Source organism: Archocentrus centrarchus, chromosome 4, assembly GCF_007364275.1.
Source record: "Archocentrus centrarchus isolate MPI-CPG fArcCen1 chromosome 4, fArcCen1, whole genome shotgun sequence".
Taxonomy (NCBI): Eukaryota; Metazoa; Chordata; class Actinopteri; order Cichliformes; family Cichlidae; genus Archocentrus; species Archocentrus centrarchus.
Genome location: NC_044349.1, coordinates 3,449,802 through 3,476,318, shown reverse-complemented (window position 1 = coordinate 3,476,318; position 26,517 = coordinate 3,449,802). Strand labels below are relative to the sequence as shown.

General features: G+C 40.9%; 3 protein-coding genes across 7 annotated transcripts in view; 2 read left to right on the top strand and 1 right to left on the bottom strand.

Annotated features, from left to right (window-relative positions):
• Positions 1 to 3,795, bottom strand: part of szt2 (SZT2 subunit of KICSTOR complex) — a 98,390-nt gene extending 94,595 nt beyond the window's left edge. For all 4 annotated transcript variants that reach the window (XM_030726926.1, XM_030726929.1, XM_030726928.1 and 1 more), the window contains exons 1-3: positions 3,614 to 3,795; positions 1,817 to 1,942; positions 1,186 to 1,359 (exon numbers count right to left, since the gene is read on the bottom strand). In XM_030726926.1, coding sequence (XP_030582786.1) covers positions 1,186 to 1,359; positions 1,817 to 1,942; positions 3,614 to 3,637 — 324 coding nt within the window. In that variant the 5' untranslated portion in view covers positions 3,638 to 3,795. The remainder of the gene's footprint in view (positions 1 to 1,185; positions 1,360 to 1,816; positions 1,943 to 3,613) is intronic.
• Positions 3,796 to 5,360: 1,565 nt separating this feature from the next.
• Positions 5,361 to 9,581, top strand: ddx10 (DEAD (Asp-Glu-Ala-Asp) box polypeptide 10). Its single transcript, XM_030726577.1, has 2 exons — positions 5,361 to 6,779; positions 7,395 to 9,581. The coding sequence occupies exons 1-2, from the start codon at positions 5,430 to 5,432 to the stop codon at positions 8,580 to 8,582; spliced, it is 2,538 nt and encodes an 845-aa protein (XP_030582437.1). The 5' UTR covers positions 5,361 to 5,429; the 3' UTR covers positions 8,583 to 9,581.
• Positions 9,582 to 11,397: 1,816 nt separating this feature from the next.
• On the top strand, positions 11,398 to 25,027 carry LOC115779421 (transcription initiation factor TFIID subunit 4-like). 2 transcript variants are annotated; one of them, XM_030728075.1, is made up of 16 exons: positions 11,398 to 11,476; positions 12,322 to 12,792; positions 12,978 to 13,099; positions 13,195 to 13,290; positions 14,757 to 14,879; positions 16,372 to 16,494; positions 16,729 to 16,818; positions 17,127 to 17,276; positions 18,123 to 18,246; positions 18,953 to 19,037; positions 19,458 to 19,618; positions 19,725 to 19,855; positions 20,719 to 20,844; positions 21,016 to 21,072; positions 22,685 to 22,792; positions 24,653 to 25,027. In XM_030728075.1, the coding sequence occupies exons 2-16, from the start codon at positions 12,330 to 12,332 to the stop codon at positions 24,776 to 24,778; spliced, it is 2,085 nt and encodes a 694-aa protein (XP_030583935.1). In that variant the 5' UTR covers positions 11,398 to 11,476; positions 12,322 to 12,329; the 3' UTR covers positions 24,779 to 25,027. The 2 variants fall into 2 exon arrangements, with proteins under 2 accessions (XP_030583935.1, XP_030583936.1); XM_030728076.1 differs by lacking the exon at positions 21,016 to 21,072.
• The last annotated feature ends 1,490 nt before the right edge of the window (positions 25,028 to 26,517 follow it).

Here is a 26,517-nt window from a genome sequence, read left to right as displayed (position 1 = left end):
ATTTTATATCATATATGGATTTAAGAAATATAAAACAAGTTTAGCAAATGGCAAAAACTCTAAATATCTGCTTAGCCATTTTGCAAACATGGCCTGCATGCTAACAAATAACGAAATAAGGGAAGTCCATCTGTTGATCATCTGTGGTGCCCCACTTGGATGTCTTAACAGAATTGGAAACATGCTGAGAAGTAACTGTATTTGTACTTCTGTTACATAATTACAACAGTACAGTGTGTGGAGGTACAGAATACTCTGTGTAGTCTCATATAAAAAAGGTCAAATGGTCAAGTGAGCACACATTCAGAAGACTGAGGGACTCTGTGACTCACGCTCAGTCAAGCTTCTGTGCTTTCACCAAACTTTAATTGTATCCTTGTGATTGCACCTCATAAAACTTCATTGGATCACTACGGCATGCAGTTTCACATTTTTAGATGACAATCTGTTCAGTCTTCTATGAGACGTTTCAGTCTCCAACACCAACATCCCACTGAGCAACAGTTTAAGTAGGATTTAATTCCAACCATTTTCTAAGCTGAAAGTTGAAGATCCAAAATTTAAATGAGGAGTTTTTTCTATTCCCCATCAAATCAGAGCTGGCAGCAGAAGGAGGACCTTCACAATACTGAGCTTTAATGCAGTGGCAGACTCCTGTAAGTTCATGCTCCTCTGGTCTTTTAATAATCAGAAGCTCTACACTGAGTTTGTCTTTTTTTTTGACTTACCCTGTTACAGCACTGCTGCACTGCACATCAACTATATATGTGTCATAATAAAAAAATGCTTTAATTCCATCTCTAGAGATATTCACATCCAATAACTTGCCCCCAACCCATCCATCAGAGAGAGTGTTAGGTTAAAAAGCGCTTGTGATTTAAATGCTCAAATATATTTACAATTCGAGTTCACAAAAACATAACTGTTCTTTGCTCTTACAACAGCAGATGAATACATTAAAAGCCTTCATGACTACAAATGGACACACAGTGAGACACCAAGGAGCCAAGAAACAGAGGAGATGTACTTGTACTAAGACAAGTAGACGACTGGAGGTAATTGTCCATCATGAATAACTTACAAAGCAAATAAGTGAAACCAACTTAAATAATACATCTAAGCTTGCTCTAAGCACTTTTTAATATTGCTTGAACTTATTCAGGGAGCAGTGTGTTTAAGTCTTACCACAATCCCCGTGGAGGGGCTGAGGTCCAGCTCGATGATGAAGCGGTACCTCCGGGCTAGGAAGGTGGCCCGAGTGGATGGCATCAGTATGCAGGGGTGCGAGGTGGGGGAGAAATCTGGCTGCCATCCTTTAGGTAAAATGCTCAGCAGGTCCAGTTCATTTTCAGAGTGCAGCTATAACAGGAAGTGAAAGTTAAACGTGACTTTCAGCAACCGCATTAAGCGAAGAAATCTCTCACCCCGACACATTTTTAAACCTCAAAGTATTTTTCTTGGCGTGACCCTTTCTGGAATAACTTTGTATTGAACTGCAGTGACTCGTTTCCCTAAAAGGGATGACTGGACAGAAACCATGTCAGTCAAATACCCCCTAAAGTATAACAGAGCAAGAATCATTTCTCATAACTGCACAGGTCAAGGATTCAGGTTTTTGCTTTAATTTGTTGGCTCTCCATCATCCATCTGTGAGTGTCAGCCCACAATTCTTCATTCCCACAGTACAGCAACACACAATCAGCAGTTTAAAAATAACAGGATGCCACTTAGAGCAAGAGTGACAGTCCAAATGTCACTTTTTGATCTTGATGCCGCTGCTGGGCCGAACTACGGACAGAAGAGGGAATTAACTCACCACTTCAGGCTTTGAAGCCGGACAGATGACTTGGTTAAGTTTACCGAGGAACCACGCCAACCGCACATTCCTAGAGATCCGGTAGTCCTCCTTCATGAGCAGGTAGATTTGGTCAGCCTCCTCCACCTTGTGAAACAAAACAAGCACACAGTGCATGAAGTAGGGGGTTGTTCAGTAGTGAGGGGCAGATGAATGAAAAAAAAAGACTTGAATATTATAGTAGTAACACATTTGATTATCTTAGGTATATTATGTGTAACACCTTACTGGGACAGTAAGGTGTTACATGCAGGGAAACCCTTCATCTTTAGCAGCTCCACTGAAACCAGCTCCTCTGATGCAAAACAGCTAAACGTCAACCACAGTAAATATGATCTTTTTGGCCGATTGGCTAATGGGAGTCAACAGGGCCAGCATCAGAGGGTATTAATGTTCAGCCTGTATACTGGTGTATAGATTATGATACTCAGCAGTATATTGATTAAAATTAGCTCCAGTTTCTACATTACTGATATACAAATAGAAGAATGCATGTTGTACATAATTCTAAAAATGACTCATTCTGCAAAATGTAAAGATGCTCTTAATACTTGGCTTCATACTGGGTTATTTGTTTGTTTTTTACTCTTGGCTCTGTATTATGTCATAGTGAGGGCATATCCTAATATGGTCATGTCGAGCACACAGCAGCTGGGAGGAGCTAAATTGACTTATTTCAGATAATGAAAAAAATTGTTGATCTGAACCAAGTATAAGATAAATCACAAAGAAATAAGATAAATAAAGACTATTTTGTACTGTAAATCATGCAAAGCTACACAAGTCTGCTGCTTCTTCAATCCCCCGCCTCCATCTCACCCTGTCCCTAGCACCCTCTTCTGTCACACCAACCCTCTTCATGTCCTCTTTCACTGCATCCATGAATCTTCCCTTTGGGCTTCCTCTTTTCCTCCTGCCCAGCAGCATCTCCAACATCCTTCAAATTCCACTCTCCCTTTTCTCAGCTCTGATTCGCTAACTTTGTCTCCAAACTGCTCAGCCTGAGCTGCTCCTCTGATGTAATCATGCCCATCCTGGTCACTCCCAACAAATATCTTTGCATCTTCAACTCTGCCTCTCCGTCAGTGCTACCGTCTCCGATCCGTCTCACTGCCTTCCTTTTCACTCTTGCTGCTCTCCTTCTGACACTCGTCTCCACCCACTCCTCCCTGCCTGCACTCTCTTCTGTACCTTTCCTCCAGCAGAGTCAAACAATAAAAATATATAGCTGGAAATGAGCAGAATAGATTCCCCATAAGTCACATTAAATATTTTTAAATCTATCTTGTAGCTAGCTGTAATTTTGTCTTTCACGTTAAATTTTCTATGCATTCATTTGTAGGCTAACTATTAAAATCGATATTTGTTTACTGATGAACAAATGCAGATGGGGTTGTTGCTTTTTTTGTTTTGTTTGTTTTAGCATTTAGAGGCTGAAGTAAAGTTTTATTTTATCTGTAATCTGCAGTCATGTAGTCCAGAAAAGTCATCGAAATGAACTTAAATCCCTCTGAATAACGTGACTCGTGTTTACTTCCAGTTTCTCAGTTGCTGCTAGCTTCCTGTGGTCATGTAGCTCTGTAGCTAACACAAGTTTCTGATCGTTTGGAAACGTCACCTCACGGCTCTGACTGTCTGCCGGGGACTTTTTTAAATTCTTGGTTCACTTTAAACCGGACTTTGGTGACTTCTGAGTGTCAGGAGCACGAAGGTAAAATGTGCAGTATTTTTCCCAACCAAAGCTACCCCGAGTGTTACCTCATTGTCCGGTCTCTCTGCCATGCCGTGTTTAGCATAAGAGCTGCAGGGATGTCGGCGAGACTCGGCCGACGAATATCCACTCTGTTTTGTGCAGAATGGTCCGTGTTAATGCTTGTTTATCATCTGCCTTCTCTGCCGATCAGGTGCTCGTAGAGCGGTATCAGCTTCGACATGTTCTTCTTCTTCGTCTTCCTGTTTTCAGGCAGTTGACATCCAAGACTCCCGTCTTACCGCCACCTGCTGGGCTGAAAGTTTCACAAGCTTCGTGAAACGGGACAAACGCCATCACTCTTAAATCTTCTCTGCGGTTTCTCCTGAACATCTCTGCATATCAGAATAGATTTTTGTGATTTTAATAAATGAACAAATTGCAGTGGAATTGCTTCAGCTGCTGTATTTTTTTTGTTGCTTGCTGTCAGTCGGCAGGACCTTATAATTTGATTTAATAATTTGTCTGAGACAAAGAGAGAGGAAAATATCTAATCAGACAGAGGGGAAATTCAAAATCCATCAGAGTGATCAGTTGGTCATCAGCTGTCAGCTGATTTCTGTCAGAATGTCTCTGAAAGAGGCCTAGCACACCTCTCACAAAACTGCTTTTAAAAAGCATTAAAAGCAGGCAAGTCACAAAAGGTTGTTCTATAGACCTGTTTGGTTTTTTGTTCTGTGTTGTTTTGTGTGTGTGTGTGTGTGTGTGTGTGTGTGTGTGTGTGTGTGTGTGTGTGTGTGTGTGTGTGTGTGTGTGTGTGTGTGTGTGTGTGTGTGTGTGTGTGTATGCATGCGTGTCTGTGCGTGTTAAAAATGTTGTCATCGGGGTGAGCAAGGAAAAGAGTTTCTGCTTTTCTGCAAAACCAAAAGTCAAATAATAATAATAACTGTCCATGGGGCAGTCATACGGTGCTCCTCTTACACAAATGTCTACAGATCACAAAGTGTACAACTGCTGGCTTTGAGGGAGGTCTGATTTTGAAAGGATTTGATGGTTAAAAATGATGCATTTAGAAAATTATGGGTCAAAGAAACATCTTTCTGCTTTTCTCATTCTGATAGTTAGTCTCTCAGTTTGTCTGTCTTGAGACAGGCAACCATTCACAGCTACAGTCAGTTTAAACTCACCGGTTAACCTAACCCCATTCATGTCTTTGCACTGTGTGAGGAAGCTGGAGTACCCAGTTGCATGAATGAGGTATTGTTAAGGAATTTGTGGTTGTGCAACAAGAAGAAAATATATTTTACTTCCTCATCCTAAAGTAAAAGAAGTGCACTTCAAAATCTTAAATGAGTTTTACCCAGCAGAAGAAATCTTAACACTGTGGTTTAATTTTGATGTGCATAACTGTGAGAATGACAGCGAAAGCTTGTTCTTCTATCAGTGCACTTTTTCTGGAACAATAAGTGGAGCTGGCTACAGTCCAAGGATGCTGAATTAACACCTTTGATAGTAAAAACAGTCAAGACTGAATTATGCAAAACTCTGAAATTTACACCAAATCGTGTCTTTTTATTCTTCCCTTTTTAACAGAGAACGTTCAGTACAGTCACAATTTCCTTTTATGCTTTATTTTATATTCTTTACGTAAAAATTATTTTAAAAATATTTGTACTTAGACTGCCCCCTAAATAAATTCAAATAAATACATAAACAGTTTGCAGTTCTGCCTGTCAAACTTAGCTCAGGGCAAAGCTTCCCTGCCCCAAAGATTTGGGTCGCGTAATGCCTACGTCATTATACACGCGACGACGGGCTGGCTTCTCCATGCTGTTCAGCGTGTGTGTTTTGAACTCTATCTTGCTGCTCTTTTCGTCTTAAACCATGGAGAAAAAGGGCTCGAATCCCGTTGGAAAGAAACCGAAACCCCCGAAGATGAAAAGCGGCGAAGACCCAGTCAGAAACTTCGAGAAATGGAAGAAAAAATACAACCGGACGAAGAGTCGAGTGAAGCAAGAGAGGGCGCAGAAGAAGAAGCCCGAATGGCAGGTAGAACGGGAGTACATCGACAAGCTGGTGAGCAGGTATGGAGACATCGACGCCAAGGAGGTTGTCAAGTTTTCGGACTTCCCCATATCTAAGAAGACTCTGCTGGGCCTGCAGGAGGCTCAGTACCGGCAGCCTACGGAGATCCAAAGGCAGACCATCGGCTTCGCTCTGCAGGGGAAAGATGTTCTCGGCGCGGCTAAAACTGGCTCCGGTAAGACTTTAGCCTTCCTCATACCGGTCCTGGAGTGTCTGTACCGCCAGCAGTGGAGCGCCATGGACGGCCTCGGTGCCCTCATCATCTCTCCCACCAGAGAGCTCGCCTACCAGACCTTTGAAGTCCTGCGCAAAGTGGGCAAGAACCACGAGTTCTCTGCAGGGCTCATCATCGGCGGGAAAGACCTAAAAATCGAGTCTGAGAGGATCCACCGTACCAACATTGCTATCTGCACCCCGGGCCGGCTGCTTCAGCATATGGATGAAACAGCCACCTTCCACGCCTCCGATCTTCACATGCTGGTCCTGGACGAGGCAGACCGCATCCTGGACATGGGCTTTGCAGACACGCTTAATGCCATTGTGGAGAACCTCCCCAAGTCCCGGCAAACTCTGCTGTTTTCTGCCACGCAGACCAAATCAGTCAAAGACCTGGCCCGGCTCAGTCTCAAAGACCCAGAGTATGTGTGGGTACATGAAAAAGCCAAGTTCAGCACACCAGCCACATTGGAGCAGAGCTACGTTGTGTGTGAGCTCCACCAGAAGGTCAACATGCTCTACTCCTTCATCAGGAGCCATTTGAAGAAGAAGATCATAGTCTTCTTTGCCTGCTGCAAGGAGGTGCAGTACCTGTTCCGAGTTTTCTGCCGCCTCCGGCCTGGCATGCCCATCCTGGCTCTGCATGGCAAACAGCAGCAGATGAAGAGGGTGGAGGTCTACAACGACTTCATCAAGAAGCACAACGCTGTGCTCTTCGCTACCGACATAGCCGCCAGAGGCCTGGACTTCCCTGCCGTCCACTGGGTGCTGCAGTTTGACTGTCCGGAGGATGCTGACACATACATCCACAGGGTGGGCCGGACAGCCAGGTACAAGGAGGGCGGAGAGGCCCTGCTGCTGCTGCTGCCCTCAGAGGAGAAGGGCATGGTGAAGCAGCTGGAGGAGAAGAAGGTTCCCATCAATAAGATCCAAGTGAGACATCATCTACCCACTGCACCCCAATACACACACACACACACACACACACACACACACACACACACACACAATCAGCAGAAAGAACAGAGAGGCAGGACAGTACAAGTAAACACTGACTCATTTTGTATTAAGTAGCTATTTGTTTCAAGTATTTAGACCTTTGTTTAAGTATCCTCTTTGGAGGTGCACCAGGAAGTGCATCCAGTGTAAAATGGATGTGAAAGTACCCATTGTGGTGATCCCTTGTGAACAAGGGAGCAGCTTTAAGTACCTGATTTCTCTATATGCTGCTGAGTAGGTTTGTAGTAATCAGCACTTGGGTGCTTTACTTGTTTACGTCCTATAGAAAGAAATAAGTTACACCTCTCGTTTTATTATTTTGAATTACTCCTAGTAATTGCAAGTTAATGTGGCACTTTTCATATGACCACATATCTGCACAAAACCCTACCAAGTCCTACCAAGGTGTGTATGCATATCAAAGCTCTTTTTTTTGTACTTAGTATTAGTGAAGATCTGACAGGAAAATTGGTGAAACCAACAGATTTAAGTGCGCCATCAAAACATTAGATGACATCTGATTAATTTAATTGTTTTTGCTGATTCCAGGTGAACCCAGACAAACTGCAGAACGTGCAGCAGAAGCTGGAGGCCTTCCTAGCCCAAGAGAAGGAGCAGAAGGAGCGAGCCCAGAGGTGTTTTGTTTCGTACTTGCGCTCCGTGTTTCTGATGAAGAACAAAGAGGTGTTTGACGTCTTTAAGCTCCAGCTTCATGAGTACGCTTTGTCCCTTGGCCTCGCTGTGGCTCCAAGGGTGCGATTCCTAAATAAGGCTCAGGCACAGAAAGTTGAGAAAGAAGTACAAAAAGAAGAGCAGGAAGAAGAATCTGAGGAAGAAGAAGAGCTGAGAAAGTTTAAGGCTCAGCTGAAAGGAGAGGTTCCTCATGAGGAGGGGCAAAGCTCAGAGTCAGATGAGTCCAGTGAGGACGAGGACAGCGGTAATGAAGAAATTATGGATAAGTCCAAGACATTAAACTTAAATGCAGGTGGCAGTGAGGAGGATGATGACCTACGAGACTTGGACCTGCTGACAGTCAAAAGAAAGGATGTTTTTAATCTGACAGCGGACCAGCAGAGTCCAGAAGATCCTGAAAAGGACCCTAAAAAGAAAACCGAAAGGGAGACAAAGTACAAAGAAGCTAAAAAGATCCTCAAAAGAAAATTTCAAGTAAACACCAAAGTGACTTTCAGTGAAGAAGGTGAGGCTGTGCAGCTGTGGCCGCCGGTCCAGCAGGGAGTGACTGCTGAAGAGGAGGGGGAGGATGGGGAGGTTGCGGGAATCGACGTGGAAAAGGCCAAGGAGAGGCTGAAACAAGAGGATCAGTTTGACAAGCAGGAATACAGCCTCAAGGTGAAAGCTAAACACAGAGAGAAGAGGCTGAAGGCGAGGGCCGCCAGGAGGGAGGCAAGCAAGCGGGACAAGAACAAATCCGACGAGGAGGATGAGGTGATGGCGTACCTGGCCAATAGCAGCGAAGACGAGTTTGACCCCAGCACCCTACCAGACCCCGACAAAGTGCACTCTTCGTCTTCATCGTCATCAGAGGACGAGGATGAAACGAGGTCTGCTAAACGGCAGCACAGCAGTGAGGACAGCGAAGTGGAAGAGGAGAAGCATACGACAGGAAAGAGGAAGAAAGTGAGGTGTGAAGATGATGAGCACACAGCTCTGGACACGGGCCTCTCTTTGGCCGAGGATGAGGAGTTAGTCTTACAGCTGCTGGGTGGACGAAGGTAGAGGTGACCATCAGAGGAGAGTTTGGGGACAGAAATGATTAAATCAGTTCTAATAATAAATGAGATGGACTGAAGCTGAGTCCCTGTTTAAGACTCTGTGCTGAATCTAGCCAATGTTTTTCTGTACATTTAAAAAAAAAAAAAAAAAAGTTTGCAAATTAATGTTAAGAACCATAAATTCACATTAACTTCATGAGGACCGATTGAGTTAGATATGACAAGAAAGAACCCACAAAATTGTGTCCATTCCTGACTGGCTTACACATATACATGTCATTTTGTTAAGTCAGCTGTGCACTTCCTTCTGCACAGTTTGGGTATAGTTTGGTAGAAAGAAAGTCGTTCCTACATGAAGGTGCTTCCAAAAAAGGAGTAGCCATGTTATGATTTCTGTAAAGAGGCATCGCTGCAGAGTTTTTAAAATTAATTTTTGACACTTTGAGCACCACAAGTGATATTTAGTTCCATTATTTTCAAGAGAATGTAGCCATCTCCATAGCTGATATCTCCAAAACTGGAGAATTCACACCAAAAATTGTGTAGAAGGCTAAATAACACTCAAGACCAGATGAAAGATATCATAGCAAATCTGATTTCGGGGTGGGCTGCCCCTTTAAAACTTCTCTGGCTGATAAACACCAACATGTTTCAAATCCTGTATTTCCAGTTTGTAATGCAAGCTTTCAGCTCTGTAAGCACACGCGCAGAGAAATGTTCAACTGAGGATTGAAATCAGTGGTTCTGCTGCCCCCTAGGTGGCCTAAATGGTCATTACTGTCCACTGAAGTTAAAACTAGGCACTCGTGTTATTTTGCATTTATAGATAGACTGTGGATAATTTGTAACTTTGCAACGGAAAACCTAACAGGACTGGAGGATGGAAGTAAAGCACATTTTCTGGTGGCACCGGTATGGAAAGTGTGCCCATATTTAGTGCTTCCGCCACATCAGAGGGACTGAATTAATGATCCAACTCTTTCTGACAAAAAATAACTTCATGTCTGAGAACTTTGAAATAAGTGATCATTGAGTTACTCTATTAAAATATTTTATTACTCATTTCTGTTTTGTGTTTATTGGTTTGAACTTAAATTTGAGTAAGGACTTCATGAACACTGTTCTCATGTGTAGAGTAGATTTACAGGATTAGATGCCCAGTAGTTCCTAATGAATTAGACTGATTCACCCGGTCTAAACTCAGCAGTTTCTCTCAGTTCTGACCGGTCACATTGGAAGGGCATGCTCTCCTGATTCTTTCACAAATCGTGCGCATGTGCTTCTTCAAAATATTCAACACTTGACACACTTACAAATTTACCCAAAAGGGGAAAAAACCTATGAGAAAGATTTAGATGACATTTGATTCCATGGCAGTGTATTTCTTTGTGAGCAGAGATTTCCCTGTGATTTTTTTCCTCCACAGCTGCACCCTGCGTGGCAAATCTATGTCCAGTAGGTGGAGCTAGAGTGACTAATTTACTAGCCGAGTAGGCGCTCATCTCATGAATGGTAATGCCATGTTTATACGTGTGTTGGATTGTGAATGAGGGCTGGGTGATGGAGGGCAAGAACGAGAGAGACTTAATTGGAAAAGTGCAAATGCCTTTAAAATAAGTCAGCCTGGTTCAAGTGCATTTCTCACACTAAGCAATTAATGTACTCAAAAACTTTTCATTCTCATTCAAATTTGAAACATTTTCCATTTTTTTACATAGATGAGACAGTTTTCAAATAAACTCTGAGTTTCTACATTTTCAAACATTATTTTTGAACTGCTCTTCTGATGTGGACATGAAACTACACATCTGCGTCATTTTCAAAGAAAAGTGGCACTTAACAGCAAACAAGTATTTGGACTCTTATGTAAAAATCCTATTGAGGTAATAGTGCAAAGGTTTTAACAAAGAAAAGCATCATTATGCCATACTGAGTCTTTAATGTGTGCATCACGTCAATGCTGCAGCTGGAGATGATCTTAATTACATTTATACTGTTCAGTAGCTTTATATGAGTAAATTTACATTTTAAAATGTGCCAAATAGTGACTAGCTTAAGATTTCAAATAAATTATATGGTTACAAAATACAATATTTGCATTCAAAATATAGTGGAGCAGAAAGCAGCGTAACATAGAAATCCTTAAAGTACTGTAATGAGACCAAAGGTTTCCTTTGCCCTTAGCCTATACTTATATTAGTTTGTGAGTGATTGAGACAAGAGGCTTAAGGAGAATTTATCGAGTTCAGTTGCTTTTTGGGGAGTAATATTTAAGTGACACTTTATGGAAGGTGAAGGAACAGAAGGAGACTGGCCATCTTTCCTGTGCTGGATAGAAATCCTTAATCAGAACTGTTTACAACTCATAATTATTTGTCTTGTAAACCTAGATTCTGTTTTGCATGATTTACTAAAAGACTGTACGATAGATGCCTTTTCCTGCTTGTCTCCTCAGCAGGATGTGGGCAAAAAAAGTGAAAGGAGCTCCATCACCTGCTCAAGACCCCCTGAGTGACAGGTGAGCGGAGTATGTAATTGATTTAAAAAATCTGTGTTATTGAATTATTTATAAGAATTTGCATATATATAAATATATGTGCTGGTTTATGTAGATGTTTAGTTTTTCATTTGGTTTTGTTACCCTCAGACTTGGTCCTGACTGAAAACGAGGAGGACAGGCCATGTTATCATGATTATATAATTATGCTTACCACAAAAGATTCAGTGAACGTATGACCTAATACTTTAAAATCATATTTTAATTAAATAAAATTTTTTTTAAATTATCCTGGAGAATTCTCCGGCCCTTGAATGCAACACAGCTATCACAAGTGGGATATCCGGGCTCCGTTTCCCTCCTGAACTTCGCGTGGTGGATGTGACTGATCCTCCGCTCAGGTAACTGTTTTTGCTTTCATTAGCTGTTAGCTGAGTGTAACTTGGATAGGCAAACGTGTAGGATCAAACAAAACTTGTTTTTTTTCCCTTTACTCTTACTTTGGCCCTTTACAGCCGTAGCTTAGCTAGCCTCTGCTGGTACACCGCTGGGAGCCGCTCTAACCTTTTTTTAAAGGGTGTTTTTATGGTTATTTTCATCGACTTTAATGTTTGCGCCTCAAGAAGGAGAGGTGTTTATGACAATAACTTTTAAACCATATGCCCAAATTAAAAAAAACAAAACTTGTATATAGCTGTTTGTCTTGAAGGTGAACATGAGAAAATGGTTTTGTAATTGTTAGCGTCTTAACTTTGCTAGCTGCCACAGCCGCCATCTTCCCCGGGTGGATTTATTGGCTCAAATCAAGTTCAAAGCAGGACGTGGCTCCCAATGAAATGAAAAAATTTTCAGCAAAATTGACTTAAATGATCTTCAGACCAAACCTGTGGAATTAAAATTTTAAGCATTCATCCGTCAGATCCGGCTGAAATATAAAGCCACGGAAATGTCTTAAAATCAAGAGTTTTTACATTTCCGGTGTCCTTGGCTCGGTGTAAATTGTTTTTTGAGTGGGGCTTTGGTTGGGAGACTCAGACATTTTCATATTTGTTCAACATTGTAAAACTGTGCTGGAGAATTATGAAGTTGTGCCTCTAAGTTTCTATATTGGACTCTTTTTTATTTTTAAATCATGATTAAACCAGGGTGACATTTGGTTTAGTTCATACCATGATGTTATTGATTTTTTTTAAAATTCCTGCATTTGTTTTTTGCTATGAAAAAAATAAACTGTTCTTCCATTCAGCTGCAGTTATGGCCACAAATAAAGTGGTTACTGAGGTGGAACCCCGGACAGGAACTGGGGATGGAGACTGTTCTGTTCAAGTCAGGATATTTCAAGTTCCTGCCAAATGTTGTCCCATCACTGCTGTACAGCCTCCGTCAACTGCTGCAGGCATCTCAAATGGTGACTCTGTCTCAGCCCCACCTAAAGTCATCCCCAGTGGCCAGCCTACCACCTCTGCAGTTACAGTGCCAGGGCCTCGTTCCTCATCTCCTTCTGTCATGGTGGTTGCAAACGCAGGAGGAGTTAGTGCCAACACCCAGCAGGTAACAAAACCGGCTCTGAGCCAGGTGGCCTCTGTGAAACAGGTCACAACCAGAGGAAGGACGGTGTTGATAACTGTACCCAGATCAGCAGCTGCACAGCCAGTCACCCCTCGACTGCCACAGGCTGCCTCCCCACAGCTCCCAGCCAATATCCAGATACCTCCAGGTGAGCTGCAGGATCCACTGACTGTAGTCTAGACAGTAATCTGATTACAGATCCTGTTTTTCTATATTCCGAAAGCGCTTTTCCATGATGAAGACAAAAATACACTTTAGCTAGCGCTCTCACCTGGCAAGACAAGTCATCAGTTTATTATGGTAGTAAGTGATTTTGGACTACATTTGTGGCAGGTACGATGCTGATTCGCAGTGACAGCGGGCAGCTGATGCTCGTATCTCACCAAGCTTTGGCTCAGGCTCAGCAGGGACAAAGAAGTGTCAGTGGCCCACCCACCAGGATACTGGCACCACAGGTCTGTGTGTGTGCTGCTAATTTTCATTATATTTTATACAATAATAAATGATGTGTTATTGGTACTGTGGTGTCAGCTGGACGTCTGCTATACAGGTGTCTGCAGCACAAAATAATGAGAATGTAACTGTGATCAAGATGGCAGCCAGTTCCAGCTTTCAGCAAGCGGCACCAGTCCAGAAGACCGCTGTGGTAACGACGCAAGAGTTGGTTTACACCTTATGATCACTGACAGCAGATGATGCAGTGTTACCTGTCATGAGCACAGACTTCATGCACCTCTGCCAGTTACAAATGTAGTTTTATGTATTTTAAATATGCAAGAAAGAAAATACACAAAAATCCATAAAAAAAAAAATTCCTTCTCATTACATGACTTTGACAGAGGCATTTTATTTAATTTCAAGTCAAGCATAAAAAATTTTTTGCTGATGGTGCTTGAACTTATGCAATTGTAATAATAATACTTCATCTTTAATGAATAATGCTAATGAAAGCAGAATAATAACGGAAGGCTTTATTTTGTTCGGATCCCTGTTAGCCGCAGACATCCAGCAGCTATTCTTTATTCATAAACCGTGTAGGGTCAGCTCTGTTACAGTGCACCATTACAGCAGAAATAATAAAACTGCAACATAAGAAATTCCATTGCTAAAGCACACACACTTGAACCCATTTCATTTAATTTATTTATGTATTTTCTGTTTCTGTTAAAACTCTTGGCAGAAAGATATTGTTTTAATAGTTTTACATTTTTTTTTGTTATCTGTCACTCCACTAAATTCCATTCCTTCACATCCCAACACAAAACAGTTCTGTAAATCGATCTAGTTATTTCTACGATAATATAAAATAAGCTCCTGTAGCCTGTCTAGTAGAAAAGTCTCTCTAAAGTGAAAAATACATGTTTATACAATGTAAATAGAATCTTTATTACAGTAATATTTCTGATAAATACAAGCAAAGAATAAAATAATCCATATTTAACAGTTAGCTAGCTGAGACGTTGATGCATCGTTAGCGTTTGCTCTGCATCCAAAACTACACGATAGATAAGCACGATACAAGTGGCTCCACTGTACGCCTTTATTTGAATTCAGTTGTGCCCTTACACCAATAATAAAGATGAAGCAATATCAAAGCATGAATTACCCACCTAAATGATCTTTTTGCTTATTCTTGAGTTAGCATCTTTATATTTTATTGTTATATTTTTCAGTCAAAGATAATTTACTGTATAAGATTATACCCAGGTTGCTTTGATGGACTTGGTCAAAAACTACTCACAATTAATTAAAATGATTTAAACTGGATTATTTTGGAATCTGAGCTGTTTGAACCAAATGTAATGAAATGTATGTGTTCATTATTATGGTTATTTTAAGTCTGGCTGCATCTTTGGATTTCACTCACATTTGGTCATGAACTTTGTTAATTTTGACTACATGTGGATTTATCCAGTTGAAAGTAATGATGGAAAGTTGTTTGACTGCATATTTTTGACATTATGTCACTAAAAGCAGAGCTCACAGCTGAGACACCAGACAGCAAACGGGAGACAGCACAAACTAAAAGACAGACACTTGTTACTGTGATGTTGTTAAGTGTTTTTGCTGTTTGTGGTTTTAATTTTTGGTGATGGTTAACGCTGTGTTCAGGTGATCGGTGTTGCCCCCAAACCAGCTCTAGTCCAGACTGTCAATGTTGTATCTGAGCGAGGCGACCATCCCGACACTCAGGCAGCTGTCATGGAAAAGAAGACAGCACCCATGTTCAGCAAGGTAAATCCAGCCGGGCCCGACTCCGACCTGCACACTCAGTCTGACTCGGCTCAGCAAGAAACCAACAAATAGGCTTTTTTATCCTCCCACGGAAAATAAAGCAGGAGGATCTTGTCATCATACTGTCTGTCCGTCCAGGTGTCTGTCTGAGGTTTTACCTTTCCTCTCTAAACTCCAAAACCACAAGGAGTCGAGCCATGAAATTTGGCATGTGTTGTTTACACTTCAGTGAACAGCTGGCTGTAGCCAGATAGTGAGAAACTGGGGAATCCTGGATTTCTAGGTACAGAGTCAGTCTGTTTACAGTAACATCAGTTCTAGGCTGCAGCCTTATTGATTAGCCTGTGGTGCCAAATTATGATTGGCTGAGCATTGCCTAACATGTTGGTCAGGGATGACTCATGGCCATAAATAGTACAGATTATGACTCATCACTGAGCATTATTAAAGCCATACCCACTGCTCAGCAGGAGTGCTCAAATGTAAACAGCATGGTTGCCTTATGATTGTAGGGAAGTTATATATAATGCTTTGATATCAGTAGATTGTGTAGTATGGGTGGAGTATGTAGTAATATTCCTGTACACATCATGAGTATATGATGCGATACCTTGTAAGTATGCATTAGATCTGGGTTATTGTTATAGATTATATAAACAGAAAGACATTATGTATTATGCACTCTTGTATGAGAGTGCAGTATGTACTTTAACTAATTTGTGCATTGTGGAAATTTTTTGCCTGTTCTAGGATTTGGTTACCAAAAAGTATTTTTAGACATGCCAGAGATAAGCACAGAATATCATTCTCTTATAGCATGCTTAAAATGGTTTTCATTTAATGAGTATTGTTGATATTGAAAACATATTTTTGCTGGAATATGTATTATATCTTTACTAACCCAGGGGTGACTAAAAGTATTTGGGTAAAAGTTCAGGGCAAGGCCTGTAAATTAGGGTAAAGTAGTTTTGCAGAAGGTAATAAGATGCCTGCTGATGGTGTTTCTGTTATGAAATTGGACTGTAATGTTATCCTGACTTCTACATTTATTTTATATTTTCATTAAATGTGGGAGGATATCCGCATCGGTAATGGGACTTATTACTGATACAGTTTAGACTGTTTATAAAATGTAAAGATGAATTTATCGCATCATTAAAGGGGAAATATTCTTGGATGATTCACAGTTTAAAAAAAAAAAATCTTTGTTTATCTTATACCTCTCAGTTCTTCCTCTTTAAATCCTCTAAACAATTTTCTTCTGATTGGCTGCCCTTCGCATAGATTGTTTAAACTAGGAGTGGGAGGGGCTTCATATAAAGGGATATCCCCTCACTAAGGTATTATACAGATCCAAGAGCAGGAAAAAAAATCCTGTCAGCTCATCTTGCAACACCTGATCCAGCAATAACTACTTTTAAATTGTCGGTATCTTTGTGTTGTTTGTGGAAATGTGCAGATGAATTGTGACTGCCTGATATTTCACCAACAGGAGACCCTGGAAAGTGTGAAGAAGTGCAAAAACTTCTTGGTAACACTGATCAAACTGGCCTCCAGTGACTCCAAGTCTGCCAGCATGGCTAACAGCGTTCAAGGACTTATCAGGAGTCTGCTGGTACATCCCTAGAAGACATTTCATTTGTCTTTTTATTTTTAACCTTTTTTAAAACAGTGTTGTTACTAAAGCTAACCAAAAGAGGCTTTGATAAAGCTAGTTAGTAAACCGAGGGTTAAAATTCTCTTATTCTTGTTGTTCTGCACATTTGTAGTTTTGTAATGTCCATTATGTATTTAAATTTTAAATTATCAGCTTATTTATTACTCGAAATCTTTTTTGCTTTACCTGCAGGAAGGGAAACTGGAAGCAAAAGAGTTTACAGAACAGCTCTATGACACGTTGAAGTCGACTCCACAACCCTGCTTAGTGCCTTTTCTCAAGGTACCCCGAAGTTAAACACAGTCCATCAGTTTAATTTAAATAGCGCCAGCTCACAACATTCGCCTCAAAGCGCTTAAACTACTCTTGTTGCTTCCTCATCAAGTCTATGCAAGTCTCCAAATATCTGAAACTGGTTTAAAGATGATATAAAATTTGCATTTCTTCAGGATCTGTTATACCCATTGGTGAAAGGATATGAATCATATTGAGCATAGCTAGACTGCGTTTAGCATGGCCTTCTACTACTTATTGAGCTGATGGGATGGTACATATCTAGTTCTAATGGTCTTTTTTCTCATTGCTATCAGAAAAGTCTTCCTGCAGTGCGTTGCCTCACTGCAGACCCCGAGTTATTCATCCAGCAGGCTTCAGCTTCTACACGCCCCCCCAAATCTCTGTCTCCCAGCGTAAAGCAGTCCAGCACTGAGACAGGAAAAACCCTTCAGAGCAGCCAGCAGGTAAACAAATGCTGTTTGGTTGAATGAAATATTTAAAATTTATTCTGAGACTGTGGTCTTTTTTTTTTTTTATTTTGTGTTTACATGCCCTTAAGTAACTACACACAGCTGGGTGCTATCATTAGGTAAGAATTTGATTTTCCTTGCAGAGTGCTGAATTCTGATTCCTCAATCACACTACGCTTTTTAAAGGAGCGTGCCCCGAGGATCTCATAAAGGCCTCGGGGTCGGTTGCATCAGCCGGTTTTTCTAAGCCTGACTCTGGTTTGACTCACTAGGATTTGTTGGGGAGGGTCACAGAAAACAAAAGTTGTGAAATTCCTTGAAATAAGAAACAAAATCAAGCTGTGCAGTCAGCATAAGAACATACAGTCTATTAAAAAAAAAAAAAAAAGAGTTGCTGAGGAGAAATGGTGCAGTTTTAAAGCCACCAAATATTGACTCGATTTAGGTGTTTTTCTGTTTGCAGGAGTCTGTATGAAATTTATTGACAAAATAAAAGTATTTTTTGTTTACATTAAGCGGCCGAAAGCTTGGCTGTACTGCATAAGTGGATTAACATTAATGAGGTTATTGCACTGCATGTGAACATGTTCTGGTTACTCTGAAGAACTTAAGTACATGTACATTCACAACATGATGCAATCTGAAGTAAGACGCTTGAAACAATAGTAGCTCCACAACATATTAAGGGTTATTTCTATGTTTTTTTTTTTGTTTTTTTTTATTACAAAAATGTGTCTGAGATGTTTGGATGATGTAGAAGCTTAGAGCTGGAGTCATTTTTATTACAGGAGACACATGCAGGATGGAAATGATGACTAATAAGTGCCCTTTAAAATGCAGGTTTTCCAGACTCGAGGAGTGGCTCTGAGATCCGGGATAACGACATTAATTCAGTCCAGAAATTGCATTTCCAAGAAACCCACCATCAAGCACATTTTGGTTCAGTCAGGAAAAAACTTCCCAGGTAAAGTTTGTTAAAAATACAGAGTTGGGATCTGAACCTTGGAGTCAAACTTAAATGTATAATTGATTCCTGATTCAAACCTGCATTAAAACACAATGGAGTCAAAAGTGAAAGCGTAATTCACTGACATGCAGCAGTTTCATTGTAAACAAAGCTTGTCTGCATTTTATGGGGTTCTTTGGGTCCCCCTTTGTTAATACAAATGTTGCAGTGATTCTTACTATTCATAAAATCATAATGCAAATGAAGTGATAAAACAGAGTCACTGTTTTAAAAAAAAAAAAAAAGATCTGCGCTGTTGACTCAGTATTCATGAGTCTTCACGGTAGCTCAGAAGAACTTCAGGAAATGAGGATATCATTCCTTTGGTTGATATCTTGTGTAGAGCCGTGTATGTTTGTTTGTTTCTGCATAATTTTGCCAATGCTGGTCTCTGGGTGGTTAATTCCAAAAATAGCTCCCTTCTTAGCAGGCCAGTTATAAAGTTAGTAAATCCAAACTACCCCCACCCCCCACAGTTGTCACACACCGTCAGTATGCTTCAGTGTGGCCTCATTGTTTCAGCAGACCTAAATGGATTTTTTTAGGCTTTGCACATTCAAACCTGGCATAGTGGAGTTAAATGTACAGACTGTTTTACACCCAGAGACTCGTACACCAACCCCATGCTCCTCTCTCTCTTTATACATTTTGCTTTTTTTTATAGGAGGTTTTTCAGTGAAGCAGTCCTTCACTCACGATCCACCTAATTCTACCAAATTTGCAAGCAGAGACAGTTCTGGCTCTTACAAGTAAGATGGAAAGTTCATGTGTTCAAATGCACATTTGAGACTAGACATTTAGTTGTGGTGGTCAGAATAAGGAGCCAGGGAGTGCCCTATGACAGTAATGACAGAAGGCATATAAAGTAGGGATGTTCCTGGCAACTTTATATCCATCTGTTTATTTTCTGCTTCAAGTGGAACTGTGCTGGTTCACAGGGTTCTCGTTGGTCTTTCTTTCCACCTTTCTTATGTACAAAGTGCCGTCACAGAGAGGGAAAGGGGTGCTGCCCTCTGTGGCAGGTGTCTGCGTAACATCTTGGAGCCACCAATTACCTGGTGTTGCACTTTACTAAAATATTAAGCAACAATTTAACTGCAGCAGGAATGCTTAATCTTCTAGTCGACTAGTCACGCTCATCCCTAGCACAAATATGTGTTGTTTCCTAGAGAAGATGACGACATTAATGATGTCACCTCCATGGCTGGAGTCAACCTGAGAGAGGAGAATGCACAGATCTTGACCACCACAGTTGGCTCTGTGGTGCAGTCATGTCAGGATCAGCTCTTCCTCTCACCTCACCTGGTGCTCAGCAGAATCCTTCACACAGGTACAGGATCCAGGTTAAGACATTATTATGGCATATGGTTTAGGACAAGTCTTTATGACTCCTGTGATGTGATGTTTCTGTCACATTGTCATGCCCCCTCTGTTAGGACAGGCACTGGGAGTAACTGATGTCGGTCCAGAGGTTGTTGCTTTGGTTTCTCATGCTACTCAGGAGTATCTCCGTGGTCTGCTGGAGAAACTCACTGTAATGGCAGAACACCGTAAGGCAACCCTGAAGGTACAGTGAATAAATTAAGATCCAGGTTTGCAAGTACCTGACTGTAACTGACTGCTGGGTTCCTCCATCCATTTCCTACTACTTACATAGATCCCCTGCATACACAATATTGCCACAAGTATTCGTTTGTCTGCCTTCACATCCATATGAACTCGACTAGCATCCATTCTTAATCCAGAGGGTTTAATATGATGTGGGCCCACCCTTTGAAGCTGTAACAGCTTCAACTCTTCTGGGAAGTCTTTCCACAGGTTTAGGAGTGTTTATGGGAATTTCTGACCATTCTTCCAGAAGCACATTTATGAGGTCGGACACTGATGTTGGATGGAGAAGGCCTGGCTCACAGTCTCTGCTCTAATTCATCCCAGTGTTGTTCTGTCGGGTTGAGGTCAGGTCTTTCACTAAGGTTTGTAGAAGCAGTCTGCATGCCGAGGTGCTTGGTTTTAGACACCTGTGGCCATGGAAGTGGTTGGAACACCCGAATTCAATGATTTGGGTGGTTGTGTGAATATTTTTGGCAATATAGTGCATGTGGGGCCAGCACTCTAAACCCCCCCACACCCTGCATGCTATGTACCACATAGCATAGTAAGTCTGAGCCCCTCCCAAATCCCTACGTTAAAAGAACAAAACATTCCTTCAGCTAATCCTGGTGTGAATACGGAGAGAGCAGCAGTAGGAACCTCTCTTCCATTGATACTTAGCACATGCACAAGTAGGATGTGGATGTGTGCTTGGCTAAAATATTATTTTGATTCATTATCATAGACTTTGTGTAAGGAGGAAGCATGACTGACCTGAATTTAAATCTTCTGCAACACGTGGAGGTGTCCTTTGTATTCAACTTGTGTGTTTTTCAACAGCAGGACGTGTGGCACACGCAAGTGAGTGATGTGCGCTCTCAGCTCCGCTTCCTTGAGGAAATCGAGACCTTGCAGAAGAAGAGGAAAGATGAAGAGGAGAGGGAGAGATTACTGCGTTATGCCAAAGTAAGCAAGGCCAGAAAGAGGCTGCACGCTTAAGTGAGACTTAAATGAATGGTTTTCTTTGTTATTAACAAATGCATTTTACAGCTCTACCAAGATTACTGTTTTTATAAAACAATTTAATTTTAATTTCTACATTAAATCCTGGATTACACATCTTTTTTATGATCACAGAGTCGCTCACACACTGAAGATCCAGAGCATCAGCAGCTCAAGCAAAAAGCCAAAGAGGTGCATATGCGTTTCTTCTCTCTCAATCTCAACAGAAGTATTTTCTGGGTCTTAAGCTGCTAAATTTTCTTCAAATTTACTTCATGTGTTTGTGAACAAATGATTTTTGTGAGCTTTTTTTTTTTTTTTTGAAGCCAGAAATGACTTCTTTCTAGATAACATGGAAATGATAAGTTATCAGCTAACACTAGCAAGCTTGGTTAGCTAGCGTCATCCATAGACCGTATATACATATTTGTGGAGCACTTTAGCTTTGCAGAGAGTGGGATTGTTGAATTTTAACCAATGCAGAGGTTGTGGAAATGCCTTGCAGTAGTCAAAAAGTTGACGCATGGTAATGATGCTACACAAAGACAGAATACTGATCAACTGAAAGGGAATGATAGGAGAAGTCACAAAAAACACGATTAAAAATGTACCAATTTGTTGTATATAAAGACGTCTATCTTCGCTGCAGTAATATCTAAGCTAAAGGAATGATGACTGACTTTGAACTAGGTTAGATCTCGATGGTAACCTGGGCTGCAGACCCAACCTGACACGATAACCACAGGGTTAAGCCCAGGAAGTCCTTGCATTCGTGTATCAAACTAATTACGAGCTGCTGTGAAATTAGGGTTTCACTTGTTTTAGTCCATGTTTTGTAAAGCCACTTGATTTTTAGACTTCTTTTTGGACTTTATTCCTGAGTATTAATTTGTGTAACCACAGACATCCAGATGGATCCAACCTGAGCTTTTGTTTATCCAGATTAAGCTCCTAAGATTGTTGTTTGGGAACCCTTCAAGTCCCTGCTACTTTTCCATGCTAATTGTTCATTTAGTAATGTGATAGTGTGTGTAACGTTTCTTGCCGGCAGGGCACGGAGCAGTGCGAGGAAGATGAAAGGCACCGGTAGCACTGTGGCTATTTAAGGAGGCGGAAATGCCACACATGGCTTGTGTAGCTGTGTAGCTCTAAGCCATCACGCCTCCAGAGGCTTCTGCACAGCAATGAAATCTGTTCATTTACATGCCCTGCCTCTGCCACCCCCCCACACACAGACACTCAACCTCTGCACTGCGCACATGCTAGCACTTTGCCAAGTCTGTACCACAGAAGTAGTCAGTAGTATGATGAGTAGGTGCAAATTGGAAAGATTCTCACTCATGAATAAAATGTGTTTATTGACACACGTTTAACAAACTTGGTGGGGATCTGATTATTAAATCTAGATTTTCTACACTGAAATCAGTTAGGCTGGTAATTTCACACAGACAAAATGTCTGGGTCTTGGCAAGCCGTATTATTTTTTGGATATTTCCATTTAAAATGCTCCATTTAAAATACATTGGAAGGATCTGTTTCAGTGACTTGAACTGACGTGAATTAGCAGCTGTGCGACCCGGAGTACGGTGATTAGCTCTGTCGGAGCACCCGTCAAGCAAAGCAACCACGCCTTTAACTTTAATATAATTCAGCTTTTGTGGATATAAATAAGATACTATTGTCATGAAATGAAAACAATAGGATGCCCTTTTAAATTGGAATCAGGAAAATCAATGACATAAACTGAAAGTGTGTGAAAACATAAACGACTCCACTGTTTACGAATCCTTTGTCGTCTTTTCAGTTGAAACAAATAGAGGAAGCTCAGCTGCAGCAAAGAGAGGCCAACCTCACTGCTCTGGCTGCCATCGGGCCTCGCAGGAAGACACCTGTGGATCAGACTGAAAGCCAGGTGGGGTTTTTTTTTTTTTTTTGGTCTGAAGTGACAATTTCAGTTAAATTCTGGATGATCTTTCTCAGGCGATAGCTGAGAAACCTGTGAAACATTACTCACTGCAACTAAAACTATCATATTTTATATGTTAATATACTAGGGGTGGGACTCGATTAAAAAAATTAATCGAGGCTTTGTAATTAATTAATCGAAATTAACGCATTAAAGTCCCGTCCCTATAATATACATAATAATACATAAATAAAAGAGAATGGTGACCTGTTAGCTGTCTCCAAAAAAAAAAACTAAAGAAAAAATATTTTGCACTGATGACAAAGAAAAGACAGAAAAGGCAACACACACTTTTCTTTTTTTTTAGAATTAAGCAGATAAATAAAAATGTAAATCCAAAATTATTTTGCACCTCCGGTGTATAGAAAATAAAGCCTGTTTCATGCTGGATAGAAGGGGTTTGTCTTAAAGATCCTCCTCAGCTGATGAAGACAGGAAATCTGCACCCTACTGCAGTTAGCCTGTGTGAGACTGTTAGTTTAGCTCATTGAGTCTAATTCTTTGTGTGTTTAAGTCGGAGTGCTCCAGGCTGTAGGTTTATAGATGGGGACGCTCTGTTAGCTGCATACTCTTCCCACTGCCTTTGAACTCTGTTACTCAGAGGAGGAAACTGCATGCCGCCTCTGTCTGTTTCCACTCGCTGCTGCAGGGCTTCCTTCACGTCTGTGCAGACTTTACCTCAGCTAGTTCAGCAAACACTGACAGGAAACATGGAGGAGTGATGGTGAGAGCTCTTTGCACAGATGCTCTTTTTCACTCTTTGGCATGCATTAGTGCTCAGATGGCACACAGTAATGTAAGAAACCTTTTCTTCATTTTTAAGTCTTATTTTGACATTGTTTGAAATTATACTGATTTAAGGACCACTGTGATTGCATAAAATGTTTATGTTACAAAAGCAATGAAACATATTAGCTGCCTAATAGGACAGAAACTCTTAAGATCCACTAGCTAAATGTTGTCACAGTTAAAAAATGTGTTTGGGTTTACGTATGTGGTCCTTAGCAGGTTTTAAATTGTCTAAATATAACCCCAGATAAACTATAAAACATATTACTGTGTCATTATTTATTTCACAAAAACTAAGCCAAAAATGCAGAAGTCATGTGAGGGAAAAACTAAGCACAGACGAAACCAAAGTGGAGATGTTTGGCTTTAATCCAGGGAAATGCATAACACAGCATATCAGCACAAACCAAGTGTTAAGCACAGTGGAGGAGTGATTTGGGCTTGTTTTGCAGCCACAGGATCTGGGCACCTTGCAGTTATTAAGTTGACCATAAACTCCTCTGTATAATAGCTGTCCTAGAGTCAAATGTGAGGACATCTGTCTTAGAGCTAAAGCTCGTCCAAAATTGGGTCATAGACCAGGACAATGATCCAAAGCACAGCAGCAAATCTACCCCAGAACAGCTGAAAACAAAAAGAATCAAGGTGTTTCTCTTTACTGTACGCTGTAATCTGAGAAGGATTCAGATTAAACTAAATCAATGGCAGCCAAGTAAACTTTTCACTAAAAAGCAGGAGATACTGTTGGAAGGCCAGAAAACGTAGGAGGTGAACCGTGAGTGACATTATTTGCTCAAACTGCTGCTTTGAAAGTAGAAAATGAACTTTTACTGTCAGAACTTCTGTAGTTTAAGGTGATGTTTGTGTGTTTTGTAACACTAGTTCTGAAACTATCGAATTTGTGTCACAATAAGACGAGCAGGTTCATGTCAGGGTCTTCATTCAGCTGCTGGAAGGGTTACAGAAAAGCATGCTCATATTTAATTTTGTGTGTGTGTGTGTGTGTGCGTGTCTCAGGTGTCTCTGCTGCCCAGACCGGGTGTTCAGAGAGTGACTCGGGTGATCCTGAAGGATCTGCTGCTGTGTATGGAGCAGGATCCCTTCCTGCGTCACTCTCTTAGCCTCTACAAAGCAATGCTCTGATCAGCGTAACTTTGTCCTCCTGCTGGACTTGATCTAAATGAATGTATGTTAGCAAGAGTCCACATTTTGTGATATTCTGTTTGTTGTGCTTTATATCAGGTTAGATATCCTTGTAGTGTTGCTGGATAAGTGATGTTCAGTTTTGGTTTTGCTGTGAACTGATGCTGAAAATTTAAAAAATTTCAGATGCTGAAATATGTAAATGCAAACAGCTGTTTACTGCTGCGTGTTCTGTGAACTGTGAAGTGAGCGTGGAGTTTATCGTTTGTTTCACCATTAAATGGGTTGAATTTGCCGCATCTGTCTTCTTTGTTTTTAGTGTCCTGAGGACTGGACAGGAGAGGTTATGGAGCTTAGCTCAGGAACTTTGTGTTTAATGCTGAGTTTTTAGGGTTATGAAGGCGTTTCACCCACACAATGTCAATCTGTTTCTGGATGATCCCGTGGACCTCAGTGAGTAGTTTGAAGGGGCCGTCTAAAACCTCTTTGAGCACAAATAAGAAATAAGATTCGGACAAACTTTATTCCCTGCTGTTGTTTGGTTGGCTGAAGAATCCACACTGAGGGGCAGGTTAGAATCACCAACAAGCCTAGCAAGATGTTTTCAGACTAGGAGGAAACTGGAGTGTACTGGAACTGCCCGCAAACCTGAGATTTCTAGTTCTGCAAAACTTTAGAAAATTAATGCAACATTAATTTTGTAAAATAGATTCTCCATTAGAATCTGAAAGAAGCATAAACCAGGGTGTGTTCATTAGCTACCCTGTCAGTAAGTCAACAATAGACTCCATATAAAAGATGCATTTTGCCACAGAAGCATCACCCACTGGTTATCTTGTTTTTGAAACCTCCAGCTGAGCATTTTGGCCATTGCCGTTTCCCTTTTGACACTAATGAGGCCATAATTAATAAAATGAACATCATGATATAATAAATAGGACTTGAACCTGGGGACTGAGACCATAAACTCATCAGGATTATTGGATGAAGCAGTAGGGCCATTTTCCCATAGACCTCCATACAATTAAACTTTTTATTGCAACCACAGGAGTCACCCTCTGCTGAATGCAGATTAACGCACTACAGCACTGACTTCACTGTGCAGAAGCTCTTTTTTACATAATCTGTGAAGTCAGCGCGCTGCTATTGTCCAGCACTTAATCCATCCTAGTTTTTTTTTTTTTTTTTTGCATATTCTTACACTGTACAGTCCAGTTCATTGTTTACAGTGTTGGAACTGTGCAGCTGCATGTTTTTGCACATTGAGCAGAGAGGAACACCGTTTTTGATGTTATGATGTGAGGCTATAAATCACAAGATTAAAAAAAAAAAAGATAGATTTCCAGTGTATTTTGGATATAATCTATGTCATGGCCCAATATGAAAATCTTCTGTGGTTCACATAAAGCTTTAATCACAACTCTGATCGAGGGATGTGCTAGACGACTAATCATCGCTATTATCACTAGTCTGTACCAGACGTACTTGTCGGTTAGCCTAATTATTAAGGTTTTAATTGATGCTCAGTGCCGCTAAATGTTTGTACTAAATGTTGTGCAGCCATCTGCCACCAGATGGCGCTGCAGCCCTGACATCGTTATAGAAAAAGGCCATAACACTGTTAATCCTGGCCTGATAGTTTTTTTTTTAGTATTTTTTTTTTTAGGTCTAATATTATTAGTTATTTTTGAAGTTTTACAACGTAACCTGAAGCGCTCCTCCGGAGAAACAGTCATTTC